The sequence below is a fragment of the Stegostoma tigrinum genome, chromosome 39, assembly GCF_030684315.1.
Source record: "Stegostoma tigrinum isolate sSteTig4 chromosome 39, sSteTig4.hap1, whole genome shotgun sequence".
In the NCBI taxonomy this organism is placed as follows: Eukaryota; Metazoa; Chordata; class Chondrichthyes; order Orectolobiformes; family Stegostomatidae; genus Stegostoma; species Stegostoma tigrinum.
In genome coordinates, this window is record NC_081392.1 from 10,275,955 (window position 1) to 10,295,439 (window position 19,485).

Genomic DNA, 19,485 nt, shown 5'->3' on the forward strand with positions numbered 1-19,485 from the left:
AAGTCATATAGCCCATCTGCACCAAGCCTCCAAACAGCACTCTACTCAGACACCATCTCTAAGGCCCTGCATTTCCCACAGCCAATGTACCTAAAGTGCACATCGTTGAACTACAGGAGGAAACCCACACAGACACAGGGAGAATGTGCAAACTCCACACAGACAGTCACCCCCCGAGGGTGGAATCGAACCCAGGTCCCTGGTGCTGTGAGGCTGCAGTGCTAACCACTGAGCCACTTATCTTAGTAGAAGCGCCTCCCTGGAGCTGAGCATTAAAGGCAGCCCTAACTATTCCAACAGCAGGAGGTTGAAAGTGGGAGGGGGGTCTGACTATCTCAGCTGTGAGCCACTGGGAGCCTTTATAAGTTTGATAAAGTGAAGAAGGGGTGGGAGGATCTGGGCTATTGTTTCTGACAAAGGTCAGATATTTTCCAATCATCCTGATCAGAGACACCCCTGGAGCAGGTGGGACTGGAACCCCCTTGACCCACTGCCAACTTGTTTCTGACACCTTGACTGTGCCATGATTGGCGACTTATTGAACTGAACAAAGCCAAAGCAGAGATGGCAATGGCCATTTCACACACACATTAGCCTTGCTGCTGCAAAAGGGGGACTGATGCAGTGACCTCTCTCTCTCCCAGATCCTTGAGGTTAACACAGAAACCATTTTGTGAAGTAGCTCAGTCCGCAGTGGGAGAGGTGGTATAGCATTAAAACAAAAGGAGCAGAGAGGTCCAGGCAGATGCAAGGAGGGAAGGGGCATGCAAGTGCACCAGACACCCAGACATGGACAAGAGGATTTTAACTTCTGCATTTGCACAGCACCTTTTGTAACCGCAGGTTACCCTGAAGAGATGCAGAGCCAATTTTTTGTACTAAATGCAGTCGCTGTTGTAACGTAGGTGCTAAGCAAATGCAAAGATTGCGGTGAACACAAATATAGCCAGGCATGTAGAGAGACTGGGTGCGGCAGGAGGGAAAGGTTATTGAGCTGGAGCAATATCAAACTTCTTGCTTTTCTCTTTATTTCTCTATTTTTGAACCTAATCTATTTTAGAAGCTAAAATTTGTAACTAGGTACTTTGTACCTGAGATGGTGCTGTGTGAGGCGACATTGTACACCTCTCACTGTATCCTGTACTTGAGTACATGTGACAATAAAGCCTAATTGTAACTGTAAAAGGGGCAGAGAGAGTCAGGAAAAGATGCACCAGTGCTAATAAATGCAAAAGTGGGATTAGGCTATTTTGCGCCTTTGTCAAATTGGACTACCAATTTGAGGAGATCACAACTGACCTTACAACATGACATCATCTTCCCACACTATCCCTCAATGAGAAGGAAAGATCCCAATAAAGACACAAGAGAAAAAGTAGTTGGAAAAGCAGAGAGGCACAGTTGGAGCAGAGACAGCTCGATATAACACAGTCGCACAAAAAGTGAAGGGAAAAACATGAACGGTCAAGAAAAAGAGAAAAAAAGAGCCTGAGAAATGATTAAAAGGTGAACTGGTTGGACAATCCAACTCCAACACTGAAAGGCAACTGGGCTTGGAACACTTCAGGAAGAACCTAGGGGCACAGCGATCAAACACTGTCCCTAAACTGACCTTAAACCCTTGACTTGGGATGTTGTATGCCTTGAGCAAGAACATCTGGAACCTATCTTTTCCCGCTAAAGGTCCAGACAGATGTGCCTGGGATATTTTCAGCAATTTCTGTTTGCTTTTTGTGGTCAATTTACTGCATGTCTGATGGGGAGCTGCATTCACAGGCACAGCCCATGGGTTTTATCGTCAAATCTCTGATATCTTCTTTCATGAATTCCAATCTATCTATGGTTCAGGGTATAAGATTGTAAGAAACACTCCAAGCAACTGAGGCTGAGGGGTGACTTATAGAATGTTTATAAAATCATGAAGGGCATAGATAGGGTGAATAGCCGACATCTTTTTCCCAGTCCTCAGGAAGGGTCATTCGACCTGAAACATGAACTCTGATTTCTCTTCACAGACGCTGCCAGCTCTGCTGAGCTTTTCCAGCAATCTCCATTTTTGTTTCTGATTTACAGCATCTGCAGTAAAGGGGGATGCAATGCGATAGTGGTATTATCGTTGAACTGTCAATCCAGGGACCCTGCTAATGCCCTGAGGGAGCAAATCCTGCCACAGCAGATGGAGGAATTTGAATTTTAAAAAGAAATCTGGAATTAAGTCTAATGGTGACTGTCACTCCATTGCCATCTGGTTCACTAATGCCCTTTAGGGAAGGAAACTGCCATCCTTACCTGGTCCGACCTACATGTGACTCCAGACCCACGGCTATGGGGTTGACACTTAAGTGCCCTCTGGGCAATAAATGCTAGCCTAGCCAGCAACACCCTCATCCCGGGAATGAATAAAGGGGAAGAAGAGAGTCTTTTTTCTCCAGGGTAGGGGAGTCCAAATCTACACAATGTAGGTTTAAGATGAGAGGGGAAAGATTTAAAAGGTGACCTGGGGGCAACATTTTCATGCAGAGGGTGGTGCGTGTATGGAATGAGCTGCCAGAGGAAGTGGTGGAGGCTGGTACAGTTACAGCATTTAAAAGGCATCTGGATGGGTACATGAATAGGAAGGGGTTAGAGGGATATGGGCCAAATTCTGGAAAATGGGACTAGATTGATTTAGGATGTCTGGTGGCGTGGATGAGTTGGACCGAAGGGTCTGTTCCCATGTTGTACAAATCTATGACTCTAACTTTGGCTTTTGGCCAATACCACAATGGTGCAGCACTATTTACTTGCTTCTGTATAAGATTTTGCTTGGAAATAAGTCTGACTACATTGTTTTAACCTGTTACCATTGATCCTGTCACGCGATGCTTTCTGCCTTCAAAGGAGGAGGAAGGTGAACATTGCAGATATTTTCCTGTGAAAAAGCTTGTGAGTGATTGTTAAACTAGCCTGTATCAGTGTGAGTAAAAGGGCTCTGAATCATTAGTTATCCTGTCTGTCTCTATATGAAAAATACTGTCTGGTCAATGACTTAGGAAGAAACTTAATGGGATAATTGAAAGACATTCCGCGCAGCAGGAATTTCACTTTCTGTTGTCGGCTTGTAAATCTGGATATTGTACAAACCCTATAAATACACAACCCTTGCCACACTCTTCCACCCTCATCCCTGCAACACCCCCCCAGCTCCCCCCCGCCACAACAGCAACCCCCGCCCTCCATTGCTTACCAGAACTTGGTCGGCTGTCAATTTCCAGCTCCCCACCTGATGTCTGGGTCGCCTCCAGTCGGAGGTCATTGACCTGTCTCTCCAGTTGCTGGAGAGGGGTGAGCAATGTGGCCTCTTGACGTCTCAGACCATTCTGGGGGCAGGGTGGGATTGGGGGGAGGCAAGAAAGTGGAGGGGTCATGGGGGGGCGTGGCGATAGTGGAATAACAGGGAGAAAGGAAGGAATCGTTAGAGGTGGCACCGTTACAGCACATTCACACAATCCCGGTCGCCCGCTACAAACTGCAGCTCAGAATCATTATCTGCATTTCTGTAGCACCCTTGGCTGCCTTGGGACTCTGACTGATTGAATCAGAAAATCATAGGTTCCAGCACCCTATCCCACCCGCAAGAAATTACAGAGAGATGTGAACACAGCCTGTCCATCACACAAATCGGCCTTCCTTCCATTGAATCCGATGACACTCCCAACTGCCTTGGGAAAACAGCCAACACATGTAAAGACCCCTCACACCCTGGTTATACTCTCCTCCATCTTCTTCCAATGGGCAGAAGATATAAAAGTTTGAAAACACATACCAACAGATTCAAGAACAGCTTTTTCCTCGCAGTTATCAGACTTATGAATGGATCTATATTAGCGTTGATCTTTCTCTACAACTTCTCTGTAGCTCTAACACTATGTTCTGTATTCTGTTCTATAACCCTGATGCACTTATGTGAGGTCTGATTTGTCTGGATAGCATGCAAAATAATATTTTTCGCTGCATCTTGGTACATGTGACAATAATAAATCAAAGCAAATCAAATACAGAAAGGTGAATACATCAATTGCTCTACTGCGGGTGTGCTGCAGTGACAGAGGAGCTGCTTTTCGCATGATATGTCAAACAAAGGCTGCAATGGCCCTGTCAGCTTTGCATCCCAAAGCAATTTCCATAAATAACATAAAGAGTGGGCCATTTGGCCCATCAAGCATGTTCAACCTCCCATGAGATCTCGATGGATATGTCCATAGCCACCTCTCCACTTTCCTGTCTGACCCCACAATACTCCACTCCCCAACAAAATCAACATAAAAGTTGTCTATCCCAGTGTTGGGTAATGACTCAGCCAGGACTGATCCCCAAGGGATTGTAATCCATGCCAATGAGTGACCCTTCGAAGCTGTAGTCCCTCCTGTGGTGAGGAAACTTGAGTAGCTCATCTGTGCCCAGCAAGCTCCTGTGACCAGGAAGGAACAGAAATGAAACATGGGGATTTCTTTGGGCTGGCAGTTGAGAGCGCACTGCAAAGCATTCCCTTTTACTCCTTGTATAGTCTCAAGTTCACAGATAAGCAATGTCAGTCAGAGCTCACTCCAGGACATGCCTTTCCTCAATTCTCTTCCCACATTGACTTCAGTGATCTGAATGAACAGATGGGTGGGAAGGACCAAGCTTTGGAAAGCCTGTGCATGTGCACGTGTGTGTGTGTGTGTGTGTGTGTGCGCGCACGTGTGTGTGTGTGTGTGTGTGTGTGCGTGCGTGTGTGTGCGTGTGCGTGTGTTTGTGTGTGTGCGCGAGGGTGTGTGTTTGTGTGTGTGTCTGTGCATGTGTGTCTGTGTGTGTGTGCATGTGCTGTGCGTGTGCGTTTGTGTGTGTGTCTGCGTCTGTCAAAGTGTGTGTGTGTCTATGTGTCTGTGTGTGTGTGTGTGTGTGTGTGTGTGTGTGTGTGAGTTTGTGTCTGTGTGTGTGAGTGTGTGTCTGTGAATACATATCAGAGTGTGTATATGTGTGTGTCTGAGTAACTGTGCAAGAGTGACAGTGTGTACGAGTGTCAGTGTGAGTGCGAATAACTGTATGAGAGTAAGTGTGTGAGAGTGAGTGTATGAGTGTCAGTGTGTGAGTGTGAGTGAAAGACTGTGCATGAGTGTCAGTGTGAGTGTAACTGTGACAGCGAGAGAACGTATGTGAATGTGTGGGTGTGAGTAACTGTGAGCGAGTGTGTACGAGTCAGTGCATTGAGTGGACGGGCCGGTTCTAACTCCCTCCTGGATGGTCAGCTCACTGACCATTCTTTCACCATGAAACATGGTGGGCATGGGGGCACTGGTGTGAGCCAAAGGGTCAGTCGGTGTCGCAGTGGGGGGAGTCTGCTTAAAGCTGGTGCTCGGACTGGAGGAGGGGATGTGGATTGGAGGAGGGCTTGGTGTGCAGAGTGTGGGCAGTAAGTGAGAGGGTACAGACTGCAAACAAAGACAAAGGGCCTTTCAGTCTAGAGCAGGTGAGGCCATCTGTCTCTCCCCTGACACCTGCATTGTTTCAGGGTCAACATTAGCAACCTATTTGCACTTATTAGGGAAGTGGGGCAAGCCTTTGAGGATATAGCTACCAATTTCTCTTCTGCCTGGTCTTCAGATGAGGAACACGCATCACCATGGCCATCGAGAGTCACATGACCAGCAGGAGCGGGCCACTGATAGGCCCGGGTGGGTGACTAAAGAGCAAGGTCGTAGGTCAAGTCCATCAATCTTCCTGGACCATCAGCCAATTTGTCAAAAAGTCTGTTACAGCTATTCAATGAGAGGCTGAAAGATTTGTCTCCCTCGATGCTCAGCAATTGTCTGCGCTCACACAACGGAGACAAAATAAGGCAAAACACAAAAAGAGAACCTTGCTGTCCAGATGCTGAAGCTATTTACAAAGCCCATCCTCCTCTCTCGCAGACACTGGCGGCTTCCTTGATTAAATTTTCCTTGAGGAACAAAGGTCAAGGTTCATTCTCCAGGAGAGGTGCCACCAAGAATGTGAGAGGAGAGAGAGAGGGGGGGGGAAGAGAGAAAATGTAGGGAGAAAGGGGTGGACTTCAGAACCGCCAGTTTGAAAGAGCAAGACTGGGTGGGGGGTGGGGGCACATGGAATAGGGTGACTGGCAGACCGAGAGGGGAAAAAGTTGACTGAAACAGGATCTTGGTCTGGTGTTAGTGTGGCAGACAGAGCAAATGTGCGGAGCAAGAAAGTCGAAGGCGCTCATTTGGGTAATGGGCAACAGGGCAATCTGTCTCCTGGCATCACAGCTTCAACTGAGAGACAATGCAAATGCTAATGACCTCTCGCGTCTGCCTCAGGAACTGAGTAAACAGCTGTGCTGAATGAGTTCATCCGTATGGAGAATGACAGGTCGGAATGGCGTTGGGAGGGGAGTGAAAGATAGGCTGCAGAGCAGATGTAAAGATGGAGAGAAGTGAGAACACCAAGGAAGACTGGAAACAGTCATAGAGCTGTACAGACCCATCGGCCGAACTCGTCCATACTGACCTAAATTAATCTGGTGCTATTTGCCAACATTCAGCCCATTTCTGTCCAACCCCATTCGATTCATGTCCCCATCCAAATGCCTTTTAAATGTTGTAATTGTACCAGCCTCCACCACCTCCTCTGGCAGCTCATTCCATACACGCACTGCCCGCTGCCTGAAAAAAATGCCCCTCAGGTCTTTTTTAAATCTTTCCCATCTCACCTTAAACCTATACCCCTCTAGTTTTGGATTCCCCTACCCTGGGGGAAAGACCTTGATTATTTCACCCCATTCATATCCCTCAGGATTTTATACAATTCTATAAAGTCACCCCCTCAGCCTCCGACGCTCCAGGAAAAATAAGCCTCTCCCCATTGCTTGAACCCTCCGACCCTGGCAACATCCTTGTAAATCTCACGGCATCTTTCCTATCGCAGAAAGACCAGCTTTTAACGCAGTATTCCAACAGTGGCCCAACCAATGTCCTGGACAGTTGCAACATGACATCACAACTCCTGCACTCGATGCACTGGCCAATAAAGGCAAGCGTACCAAACTCCTTCTTCACCACCCTGTCTCCCTGCAACTCCACTTTTCAGGAACTATGAACCTGCACTGCAAGGTCTCTTGGTTCGGCTACGCTCCCCAGGGCATTACCATTAAGTATGTGATTGTGAAAGATTTAAAGAGAACACTGCCCCTCCTCCAAGGAACAGGAAGTGCAACTTACACAAATAGCCTCTGATGACAACTCTCCTGCTCCCAGCCTGGACAGCCCCCCGCTTTCTCCTGTTCTCTCCTTAGTGCACAAGCTCTTGTTGGGTTTGCCATGTCTCTGGGTCAAAGTTACTCCTCAACGACCAATCACCAAGATGCAGTATTGGGCGCAGTTCTGGTCACCGAAGGTAGGGAAGAAGGTGTTTTGTATGCTTGCTTTTATTGGTCAGTGCATTGAGTATCAGAGTTGAGATGTCATGTTGTGGCTGTACAGGACATTGGTTAGGACCACTTTTGGAAAACTGGGCTCAATTCTGGCGTCCCTGCTATAGGAAGGATGTTGTGAAACTTGAAAGGGTTCAGAAAAGATTTACAAGGATATTGCTGGGTTTAGAGAGTTTGAGCTACAGGGAGAGTCTGAATAGGCTGGGACTATTTTCCCTGGAGCGTCGAACGCTGAGGGGTGACCTAATAGAGGTTTATAAAATCATGAGGGGCATGGATAGGGTGAATAGACAAGGTCTTTTACCCTGGGTAGGGAAGTCCAAAACAAGAGGGAATGGGTTTAAGGTGAGAGGGGAACGATTTAAAATGGACCCAAGGGGAAGCTTTCTCACACAGAGGGTGGGTGTGTGTGGAATGAGCTGCCAGGGGAAGTGGTGGAGGCTGGTACAATTACTTACAATTATTTAAAAGGCATCTGGATGGGTACATGAATAGGAAGGGTTTAGGGGGATATGGGCCAAATGCTGGCAATGGGAGTAGTTCAGTTGAGGAAACCTGGTCAGCATGGACAAATTGGGCTGAAGGGCCTGTTTCCGTGCTGCAATGAGATCACCTGGCTTTCTTGTCTGTAAATCTCGGCCAACGTACGAACATCAGACTGGGAAACAGCCCAACCCTTCTTCAAAATACTGCCATGGGATGTCCCCTGTGGACATTAAGACCCAGTTTAATTCCAGTGCCCCACTTGGCAGTGTAACCCTGGCAACAGGGAGCGTGTTGGATCACGGTTCGGCAGCGGACCCGGGGTAACTCCATCTTGACTCCTCTCCCAGGGCAGATTGTGGCCAATAGACTGTGGGAAATGTAGCCAGCAAGAACCTGGTGACTAGAGCCTGTGCTGTAGGCCTCAGTGCTCCACCCTGTCACATCATTTACACCTAAAAAGCCATCCAGCAGAACATTTCACTTTGGAAATTTTCCAAACCACCCCTCCCACCCATCGGACTTCGGAAAAAAGGGAAGCTTACATCACCCACCATCAAGTCAAGCAATATTTTCGAGTCAACTTGCGCCCAGGGTTTGAGGCCCGCCCTGGACGCCCAGCGGGTGTTTCCATGTGCAAATAAACCTTAACTGAGCCTTAGGTTGATCCCAGATCTGAGGACAATGAGCAGGAAAAGAAATAGGAACATTTAATCTGTTCAGATGCTGAAAACACAACATTGCTGCAGAGCCTGCAGAGAAAAGGAGAGCTAGATATTTAATCCGTCAAAGGAAAATATGTTGCTATTTTGGGAATTTATATAATGACTAAATTGAGGCCCTGCAGGGCTCCAATTTTCCCCTCTGGTTTGGCTGAACTTTCGTACAGAGACTGGGAGTGAGCCTGTCTTTCACTGCTGCCTGGGATGCAGCTCTGACTCAGTGACTCTGACCTCCACCAGCTCGACTGAAGCTCAATTGCCCCATTGAGATGACTCTTGTCCCAGTCCCCCAGGGGAAAACCTGTAGACTGCAATAATGTGCATAAATGTTTCACCTCCCCACCTACCCGCCCCCACGCACCCCCCCCCCCCCCCCCCCCACCCCACCAACCTCTACCAAATGAAACAGTCACAGACAAAATTACACCTTTTGTATCTGGTGCTGTGACATGAATCAGAACCAATGCAAATTGCACATGAATTAAGAGGCAAACAATGCTTCAAAATCAAAAGGTTGATTTCACTTTGTACAGACTACACACTGTCACTGGGTCAAAACCCTGGGACCCCCTCCCGAACAGTGCTGAGGGCGAACTTACAGCACACGGGCCGCAGCGGTTCAAGGAAGCAGCTGACTCCCACCTTCTCAAGGGGCAACTAGGGATGGGCATTACATCCTAGCCCAGCCAGTGAGGCCAATGCCCCATGGGTGAATAAAAAAAAATGAGAGATGTGTCTTGTACATCTGCAAACATTCCCTTCAGCAGATATGGTAATATGTAGCAATACAGTTCCATGCAATGCTGTTTTTATCTGTAGAAGTAGGTCAGGAGCCTTGCCCAACAATAAGTTTCATTTCTGTCTTAAGCAGGTACCATGAAGAGGGTACACTGTCATGAACCCCAACTATCCCTCAGGTCCTGATGCTGTCATTCTTTCTCATCCAAATAACCCATAAAACCCTAGTTTGCCAATTTGGTCATTTCTGGTAAAACAGCCATCTCTTCAGCAATGTCAGGGATACACACAGAATTCCAGGTCTAACCCTAACCCTGACATTAACCCTATCACTGGTTTCACACCATTTTGTCCTACTTGCACACTGCCTCCAAGAGATCCTGTAACTGTCTCTTGGTCACCTCAATCTCCAGCTCTCCTTTGCATCCCTGAGATAACACATAAAGGCTGGTATCGCATCATCAAGTCTCCCTTTATTTACAAGCACACAGCACATTGGCTATGAACAGCCAGCTCGGATTCTGAATCTCCCTTTTATATCTATCATCCAGGGCTCCCTGATTGGTCCAGGTTAGCAATGCCAGCCAATGGTCTCACAGTCAGTGAGAGCCATCTGGTTCTAATCACAACAAGCTGCCAGCCACACAATATTTCATGTCAACTTTCTTGCCTAAGCTTCCAGGTCAAGGGCCACCACGTCACATGGACCAGTATTTCTCATTATCCAAGAATAATTTCAATTGTTTCCTTTATAGTTGGTGCAAAACTTAAAAGGATTCTTTAAAAAAAATTACAGATTCCAGAAAACATTTTATAGACTACAGGTCTTGCTGACTGAACTGCTTCTGGGTCAAATGTCATCACACTTCCTTTTCTGTGAAAAAATAAAACTATATCACAGTAAAATTTTCTTTGCAACAATATTCAAAATACAGCAAATTCTGAATATCGTTACACTTTCACCTCTAGGATCAGGGTCAGCTCTGATAGTCCCGAGTCCCCTGTGTCCTGCTGTTAACAGGTAAAATGCCCTTTGAAGGTGAATGACAGAGTGACACAAAGAAATAAAGAAAATCGAAAAGAGAGTAGGTCATTGAAACCTTCGAGCCTGCTTCCAACATTCAATCAGGTCATGGTTGATCTATCTGAGTTCGATCTCCATCCTCAATATGTCCCTAATTAATCATTTTGTGACACAAAACTTAAACATTGCTGACAAAATACACATTTTGATGAAACATTTCGCAGGATAATTTACAACAATACCATATGAAGGCAGTGTACAGATGGAAAGAACATATCCACACATTGTTCCAACTCAACACAATTGTTTGACAGCCACTCATTGGACATTTCCGAGGCTTGACCGATTAGAATCAATCTGTGTGGTCCAAAACTTAAAACAAAGCCTGGCAGCTGACTGTCAATCATATTAACTGGTGCGCTGGCAGCAAGGTGGGGGATTGATTCAGGGGAGGAAATGTTCTGAAGAGCAGAGTGTGTTTGCAGGTGCCAGTACTGCCCTCGTCCAATTAAAGAATAAAGAAAAATATAGCCCCAAGTCATAAAGACTTGGGGGAGCTGGTTCACCCATGTACTTGCTCTGCTTGTTCTTCCCAGGAGTGAGTTACAGACTGCAATCTAATTGAAGGGGTCAGGGTGGTTTATGTATAGAATAACAGACACCCAGGAGTGAGTTACAGACTGGAATCTAATCGAAGGGTTCAGGGTGGTTTATGTATAGAATAACAGATACCCAGGAGTGAGTTACAGACTGGAATCTAATTGAAGGGGTCAGGGTGGTTTATGTATAGAATAACAGACACCCAGGAGTGAGTTACGACTGGAATCTAATTGAAGGGGTCAGGGTGGTTTATGTATAGAATAACAGATACCCAGGAGTGAGTTACAGACTGGAATCTAATTGAAGGGTTCAGGGTGGTTTATGTATAGAATAACAGATACCCAGGAGTGAGTTACAGACTGGAATCTAATTGAAGGGTTCAGGGTGGTTTATGTATAGAATAACAGATACCCAGGAGTGAGTTACAGACTGGAATCTAATTGAAGGGTTCAGGGTGGTTTATGTATAGAATAACAGACACCCAGGAGTGAGTTACGACTGGAATCTAATTGAAGGGGTCAGGGTGGTTTATGTATAGAATAACAGATACCCAGGAGTGAGTTACAGACTGGAATCTAATTGAAGGGTTCAGGGTGGTTTATGTATAGAATAACAGATACCCAGGAGTGAGTTACAGACTGGAATCTAATTGAAGGGTTCAGGGTGGTTTATGTATAGAATAACAGATACCCAGGAGTGAGTTACAGACTGGAATCTAATTGAAGGGTTCAGGGTGGTTTATGTATAGAATAACAGATACCCAGGAGTGAGTTACAGACTGGAATCTAATTGAAGGGTTCAGGGTGGTTTATGTATAGAATAACAGATACCCAGGAGTGAGTTACAGACTGGAATCTAATTGAAGGGGTCAGGGTGGTTTATGTATGGAATAACAGAAACCCAGGAGTGAGTTACAAACTGGAATCTAATCAAGGGATTTAAGATGGTTTATATATAGAATAACAAATACCCAAGAGTGAGTTGCAGGCTGGAATCTGATATAGTTCCAAGTCATGGAGATTTGGAGGGCTGGTGTTCTTTGTGTTCGCTCCCTTGTGTTTACAGTTGGTGAAGATCATGGCTCAGAAGGTGCTGTCTGAGGAGCTTTCGTGAATTACTGCAGTGCATCCTGTCGACAGTACACACTGCTGCTACTGATGCTTGAGGATATAGTGCCAATCTAGCGGGCTGCTTTGTCCTGATGGTTGCAAGCTACATGATTGTTGTTGGAGCTGCATCCATCTACGCAGGTAGGGAATATTCCATCACACTCCTGACTTGTGCCTTGTCGATGATGAACAGACTTGGGGGGAGCCAGGAAGTGAGTTACTCACCTGACCCACTCTTGTAGCCACTGTCTTTATGTAGCTTGCACAGTTCAATTTCCAGTTAATGGATAGCTGCAGGATATTGATTCAGAGATGATAATACGACCGAACATCAAGGGATGATGTTTAGATTCTCACTTTTCGGGGATGACCCTGTACAGTCACCCTATTTGCTTCATTCTAGTGAATTAGTATTGATATAATTTCCGTCCTATTGTGGGAACTTTCCAAACTTAAGCCTCTGAGATGAGGGAGGGGAAAGGGGAATAAGAGTTGGAAAAGGTTCCTGCAGAAGGTTAACACATTTTCAGGTAATTATCAGACTACCAATGATACATTTGGAATGTCTTCTCCATACATGGGTACAAGTGTTAAGCAGCAAAAAATGTCATTGACAGGCAGGAATGTGTCTAAGCAGTGATTTCTCTTCCTGCTACATCTAGACAGCCCCAGCGCGTCACTGCACTGTTCCACATTCCTGTCAACTCTCCAGGTTTTAACCATCTCTCTGCAGCTGGTGTTAAAGACACCGTACAGTCTTATAATGAAAGTCTGATCTGACAATATTGTTTGTTTAGTTATTACAAGTTGCCGCAAAGGAGCCAGCCTCAGCGTTAAACTTGCAGCAGAATTCAGTCCCGGACAGCCTTCAACCCCAAAAAACATTGTAGGAATTCACACTCTCAGATACCAGCCCCCTCCATCACTCACTCACTCACACTGTCCCGCTCTCAGATAACAGCCCCCTCCATCACTCACTCACTCACACTGTCCCACTCTCAGATAACAGCCCCCTCCATCACTCACTCACTCACACTGTCCCACTCCCAGATACCAGCCCCCTCCATCACTCACTCACTCACACTGTCCCACTCTCAGATACCAGCCCCCTCCATCACTCACTCACTCACACTGTCCCACTCTCAGATACCAGCCCCCTCCATCACTCACTCACTCACACTGTCCCACTCTCAGATACCAGCCCCCTCCATCACTCACTCACACTGTCCCACTCTCAGGTGCCAGACCATCTGCCCACCCCACTCCTAAATTCATTTGACTGTGAAGGAAGTAACTTTTTGTGCTATTGTGATTAATTTCATGAATTCCTTCCTGTCAGCTTGCCTCCAAATTCTCTGGAGTACATCTTGTAGAGAGAGAGGACTTCAATGATTTCCCTAATAAGGTATGAATCACCAAGAATGGTGACTCATATTGAATTGCAGATGTATTTATGGATTTTTATGAAGCTTTCCTCCCCTTCATCGTCTGTATTTCTTTGTTTCTCTGCTGCTCGGAGTGTCGAGGCTGTGGGATTGGATTAAGCTGGCTGCAGTGGAGAGCCAACACCATCAAAGATAGAGACCAACACCCCCTCCTCACAGGTTTCCTTTGGAAGCTCTGTCACTGTTTAATGGTCAGATGCAGTGACATCAGGCACACAGTGTTGAAGTGAGGAGCCTGTAGACTGTCCTATTACAGAAGGAAGCCTTTTGGGCCATCATATATGCAGGCCACTCTTCGAATGAGCCATTGTGCACAGCCCTAGACCACTGCATATGTTTGCCCCGACCTCAGGTTTACGCCCAGCACTCGTCCAACATTTATTTCCAGAATCTAGCCTCCTTTTTCTGCAACTACTTTCCACATCCTGACATTTTTGTCTCTTGATTAGATTCCAGTCTGTAACTCACTCCCAGGTATCTGTCATTCAATATGTAAAGCCACCTGAGTTCCTCGATTAGAATCCAGTGCTTAACTCAGTCCCAGGTATCTGTTTTTCTGTATATGAACCCCACCAGTCTTCTGGATTAGATTCCAGTCTGTAACTCAGTCCCGGGTATCTGTCATTCCATATAAACATCCTCCAGATCTCCTTGATTAGATTCCAGTCTGTAAGTCACACCTAGGTATCTGTTATCCTATATATAAACCCTTCTGAGCTCCTTGATTAGACTTCAGTCTGTAACTCACTCCTGGGTATCTGTTATTCTATGTATAAACCCTCCTGAGCTCCTCAATTAGATTTCAGTCTGTAACTCAGTCCCGAGTATCTGCTACTCCATATATAAACCCTCCTGAGCATCCTTGATCAGATTCCAGTCTGTAACTCAGTCCCAGGTTTCTGTTATTTCTATATGTAAACATGCCTGAGTTCCCCGATGAGAATCCAGTCCATAGCTAACTCCTGGGTATCTGTAATTCGATATATAAATCTCCTTTCGTCAGATTTATTGCACCGGGCACAAGACCCTGCATTTCAATAGCCCCTTTTTACTGTCTTGATTTAATCGGCCCTGGGACATTCCTTTTGAAGCAAAGGCACCATTTTTATTTTGGAATGGCAACTTCCCATTAGTGCACAGCAGGGCACCCAGAAGCAGCAACTAGAAAATTGACCACATTGTCCATTGCTTACTGGATAAATACTGCCCAGAACACATCGTGGAACAGTCCTGCCCTTCTTTGAGGTGGGGATGTGTTTTATCGGTCTGAGAGGACGAATGAGGCTTTAGTGTAACATCTTGTTGGCAGCTCTGACAGCACAGTATTTCCACTGTACTCTACTGGGATTGATGGCACTGAATCCAGGCTCCTGCATGGGATCCCAGGTTCGAGTCATAGACTAGAATCCCCTGCAGTGTGGAAACAGGCCGTTCTGCCCGACAAGTGCACACCGACCCTCAGAGCATGCCACCCTGACCCATCCCCCTATAACCCACCTAGTCTGCACATCCCTGAACACTATGGGGCAATTTAGCATGGCCTGCACTGCTTTGGACATTGGGAGGAAACCAGAGCACCTGAAGGAAGCCCACGCAGAAATTCCCACACAGTCGCCCGAGGGTGGGATCGAACCCAGGTCCCTGGTGCTGTGAGGCAGCACTGCTAACCACTGAGCCACCGTGCCGCCCCCAAAGTTCCACCTCAGGAAGTCAAAATCAGTTCATAAGTGTGCAATCGAAACCCCATCTGCGTTGCTAATCAAAGTGGTGGTGACAGGGTTACTGGGCTGGTAAGGATTCAGTTACTTCAGTTGACTGGTTTGCAGTGCAGAGTGACACCAGTAGCGTGGGTCTGATTCCTGCACCAGCTGAATTTACCATGACTGTCCTACCTTGTCTGTTTCACCTGAAATAAACTTACCTCCAGTAATCTCTCTCTAAAGTGAGAGCTATATGGTAACTCTTACTAGCTGGTAATCCAGAAGTTTTGGCTAACACTGAAATCTCACTGCAGCAACTACTAGAATTTCATGAATAAATCTGGAATTGAAAGCTAGTCTCATCGATGGTCACCATGACAACTGTTGTTGGAAAAAAATCCATCTGGTTTTTCTTTAAAGATGTTACAAAGGGCTGGCCATGTTAAATTTTCCATAATGTCCAGGGATGTAAAGGTGAGGTGGGTTAGCTACAGGAAATGCAGGGTTACAGGAATAGGGTGGCTCTGGGTGGGTTTGTCTTCAGAAGGGTCAGTGTGGACTCGAAGGGCCAAATGACCTGCTTCCATGCTGCAGGGATCCTATGGTTCACTGATGCTCCTTTAGGGAAGGAAATCTGTCATCCTTAGCCTGCATGAGACTCCAGACCCACAGCCATGCAGTTGCCCTCTAAAATGACCCTGGCCAGGGAGTCGATTTAGGGGCAATTAGGGATGGGGAGCAAATGCTGGCTCGATGTCTGTGGTGATTGTAGTGAGGTCAGCTGGCTAGACTTCCTAGAATATGAGCTTCCCCTGACTGGGGCTGTTAGTCTGGTCCAATCAGGGAGCCCTGGCTGACAGAATAAGGGTGAATGCCATGGATATTGAGCCCTGCATGTCTGACTCAGTGAGAGGTAGCACTACTGTCAATAGCTGTGTGCTTGTAAATGAAAGGTGTTTGGTAATGGGATGCTGGCCTCTGATGAGTTGTTTCAATGGTCATGTGGGGGATGAAGGATAAAAACAATACCTTTTCTCCTCACGGGTCATGTGCCCAGGCTGGCAAGAAGCAAGAAGAGGACTTAATCCTGGCACTGCCCTCATTTTCCAGTACTGAGTGATGCCCAGCAGCCTGGCTCAGGGATGGCCAACACGATCAGCCCTTTGCCCAGTCACTGAGGCCTGAGCTGGGAATACTGCGCTCTCTCCATCATCATGTGACATTCAACTGCAATCCCCTTCTGTCTTCAACCCCTCCCACCACAATGCCCCAAAGTCCTTCTATTTTTCATGCTTCCCCCCTCCAAACCCTGACCTTCCACCAAATGGGAGAAACTGGCCGCTCAATAGCCAATCAGTTGAATCCCTAGGCAACCCGCAATCTCTGAGATGCTCCAACAAACATAGAGCCACAGAATCCCTACAACGGGGAAGCTGGCCATTTGGCCCATCGAGTCCACACTGACCCTCCAAACAGCATCCCTCCCAGATGCACCTCTCCCTGGTCTATCCCTGTAACCCCGCGTTTCCCAATGGCTAACCCACCAGCCTGCACATCCCTGGGCACTATGGGACAATTTAACATGGCCAATCCACCCTAACCTGCCCACAAAAGAACAGGCTTTCACCGAATGACCCCCATCTGTTTTCTCTCGGGGCACAGTCATCATGGAGATTGATCTACCGTAGACTCCAGGAGAGACACCAATGGAGAGATGATTGAAGTGGGAAATGCCTGCCAGGACTCCCTATCATTCATTTTGGTTAACAGTTAAGCTCTTCCCAAAGCCTGGGTACACCAGTGAAACCTACACCCCTGCTTTCCAGAATATACTTGCATTTAGATTGCACCTTCCGCTACAATCAGCTTTTCCCAAATTGCTTCGTAGGGCGAAATAAACATTATTCAAAATATAAGCCACCCGAAGTTCCCTATATTCCAAACTAAAAAGGGCCTATATAGGCTCTGGATTGATCAGGATCACCTGTGATACCTCCTGAAGTCAAACAGCCAACTGATCGGGTCAGTCCTTTAGAAAAGTCACTTGGCAGCAGCTGCCCAGTGACTAGAATTCAGTCTTTCCCCCAAAGAACTCCACTCCCTGAAACAGAGATTGGATCCTTCCAGTGGAATCGTGGGGCCCAGTAAAAGCAGTCATCAAGGGAGGATCATACTCTCGACATTGTTTCATGCAGGATTGGGTTAAAGCAGAAAATGCCAACCAGAGAAATGGCAACTTCCTGAGCTGTGCAATGACTCGAGAAAACAGGAGGCCCAGGCTAAAGAAATAATATCTGTCGGGAGGAGACTTTTCAACCATATTTAGAAAATAATGTGAGAGGAGCGATAGGCTGCGGTTAAATATAAACTCTGTGCTATATCAACTCACTCTAAGGGAATAATATTTTCACCTGTCCAAAGCCTGGCAAGTGACATAACCACAGTTACAGACTGGAATCTAATGGAGGGGTTCGGAGGATGTTATATACAGAATAACAGATACCTGGGAGTAAGTTACAGACTGGAATCTAATCTAGAGGTTCAGGGGGTTTATATACAAAATAACAGATACCCAAGAGTGAGTTACAGACTGGAATATAATTGAGGGGATCAGGAGGGCTTATATATAGAATAACAGATACCTGGGAATGAGCTACAGACCAGGATCCAATCAAGGGGATCGGGAGGGTTAATATATAGAAAAACAGTTACCTAGGAGTGAGTTACAGACTGGAATCTAATTGAAGAATTCAGGAGGGTTTATGGAGAGGATAACAGATACCTGGGAGTGAGTTATCAACTGGAATCTAGGGAATGTTTTGTGTAATATCTGTGACAGTCAGTGAAGTGTTTTTGGACATTCTGATATAGTGAAAGGCACGATCTAAATGCAAGTCTTTCTCTCCTCTTCAGCAGGGGTAATGCCACAGGAGATAAATTGGTATTTGAATGTGTCTTGTCCCATGGGCCTAGGATTTTGGGAGGAGCTGAAATCTGAAATTGTATTTGGCCTCTAAAAACCTGAACAGGACCGGTTTCTCAGCGGGAGACTCAAACCAGCCGGGGAACTAGAATCTGGTGAGCGGAAATAATGTCATTCAAGGGCAATCTGGAAAACACATTGTATGAATCCAGGCCCAGTTCAACTATCACTGCCAACCGCAAATATTAGCAAAACATGCAGCAAATTAGCCGTGAGAGAGTGCCGAGAGCCCCGGGTGTCAATTTGTGCCTGTATTATAGATGTGATTAAATACTGGGAACTGCTCTGTGGGGAGCAATGATGAGACATTGAGCTATTTTCTGTTTCCTTGTGACAGTTAGCTTGCCAATAATATCTGAGCATACACTTCACAGTGGGTGTTCAGCTGGGCTACTAGGGCAGGGTTTGGGCATTTTCCCAGAAGTTTGTAACATCATTTCTGTCTCCGACTGGGCCCGTCCTCACATCCCGGGCCCCACTCCGAGAGAATTCCCAGATCCCGTGCTTCGTCTGCATCCCATGAAATTAAGATTCCCAGACAAGGCCGGTGACATGTCTGGTGCCAGTCAGTGGGCAGGAAATGCCCTGCTGGGTCTGACTGTCAGCGGCAGGTGGTGGCCACATTGGGGCCTTGCCGAGTTGAATGGGCAGCATCCCAGTGAATTGATGGCCTGAATGGTGAGGGCAGATGGCCAAACAGACAACGAAGAGGTTGTAGTTTAGAGAAGGTTCACTTGCCTGACCCCTGGAGAGAAGAGGTTGCCTTGTGAGGAAAGGTGAAGGAGGTCGGGCCTATATCTGGTGGAATTTACAAAAACCACGGGTGATTTTATTGAGAAATATAATGGTACATGCTCCCTCCCTGTGGAGAGTCTAGACTGAGGGGACAAAACTTCAAAATATGGAGTGTCCCTTTTAACGTGGCAAGTCTAGTTCAGTTTCTGGTCAATAGTGTCCCCCAGGATGTTGATAGTGCGGGTTCAGTGATGGTAACGCCATTGAATGTCAAGGAGCGATGGTTAGATTGTCTCTTATTGGTGATGGTCATAGCCTGGCATTTGTGTGGCATGAATGTTACTTGCCATTTGTCAGCCCAAGCCTGGATATTGTCCAGATCTTGTTGCCTTTGAACACCGACTGTTTCAGAATCTGAGGAGTCATGAATGGTGTGGAACATAGTGCAATCTTCTGCGAACATTCCCACTTCTGACCTTATGATGGAAGGAAGGTCATT

The 19,485-nt window shown here is 46.5% G+C and overlaps 1 protein-coding gene across 3 annotated transcripts in view; it reads right to left on the reverse strand.

Moving 5' to 3' along the window:
- LOC125447685 (dapper 1-like) overlaps nt 1-19,485 on the reverse strand; it is an 88,997-nt gene that overhangs the window by 21,050 nt on the left and 48,462 nt on the right. For 2 of the 3 annotated variants that reach the window (XM_059640964.1, XM_048522302.2), the window contains exon 2: nt 3,227-3,359. The exons of the other annotated variant lie outside the window; for it this stretch is intronic. In XM_059640964.1, the coding sequence (XP_059496947.1) occupies nt 3,227-3,359 (133 nt within the window). The remainder of the gene's footprint in view (nt 1-3,226; nt 3,360-19,485) is intronic. 3 annotated transcript variants of the gene reach the window in all.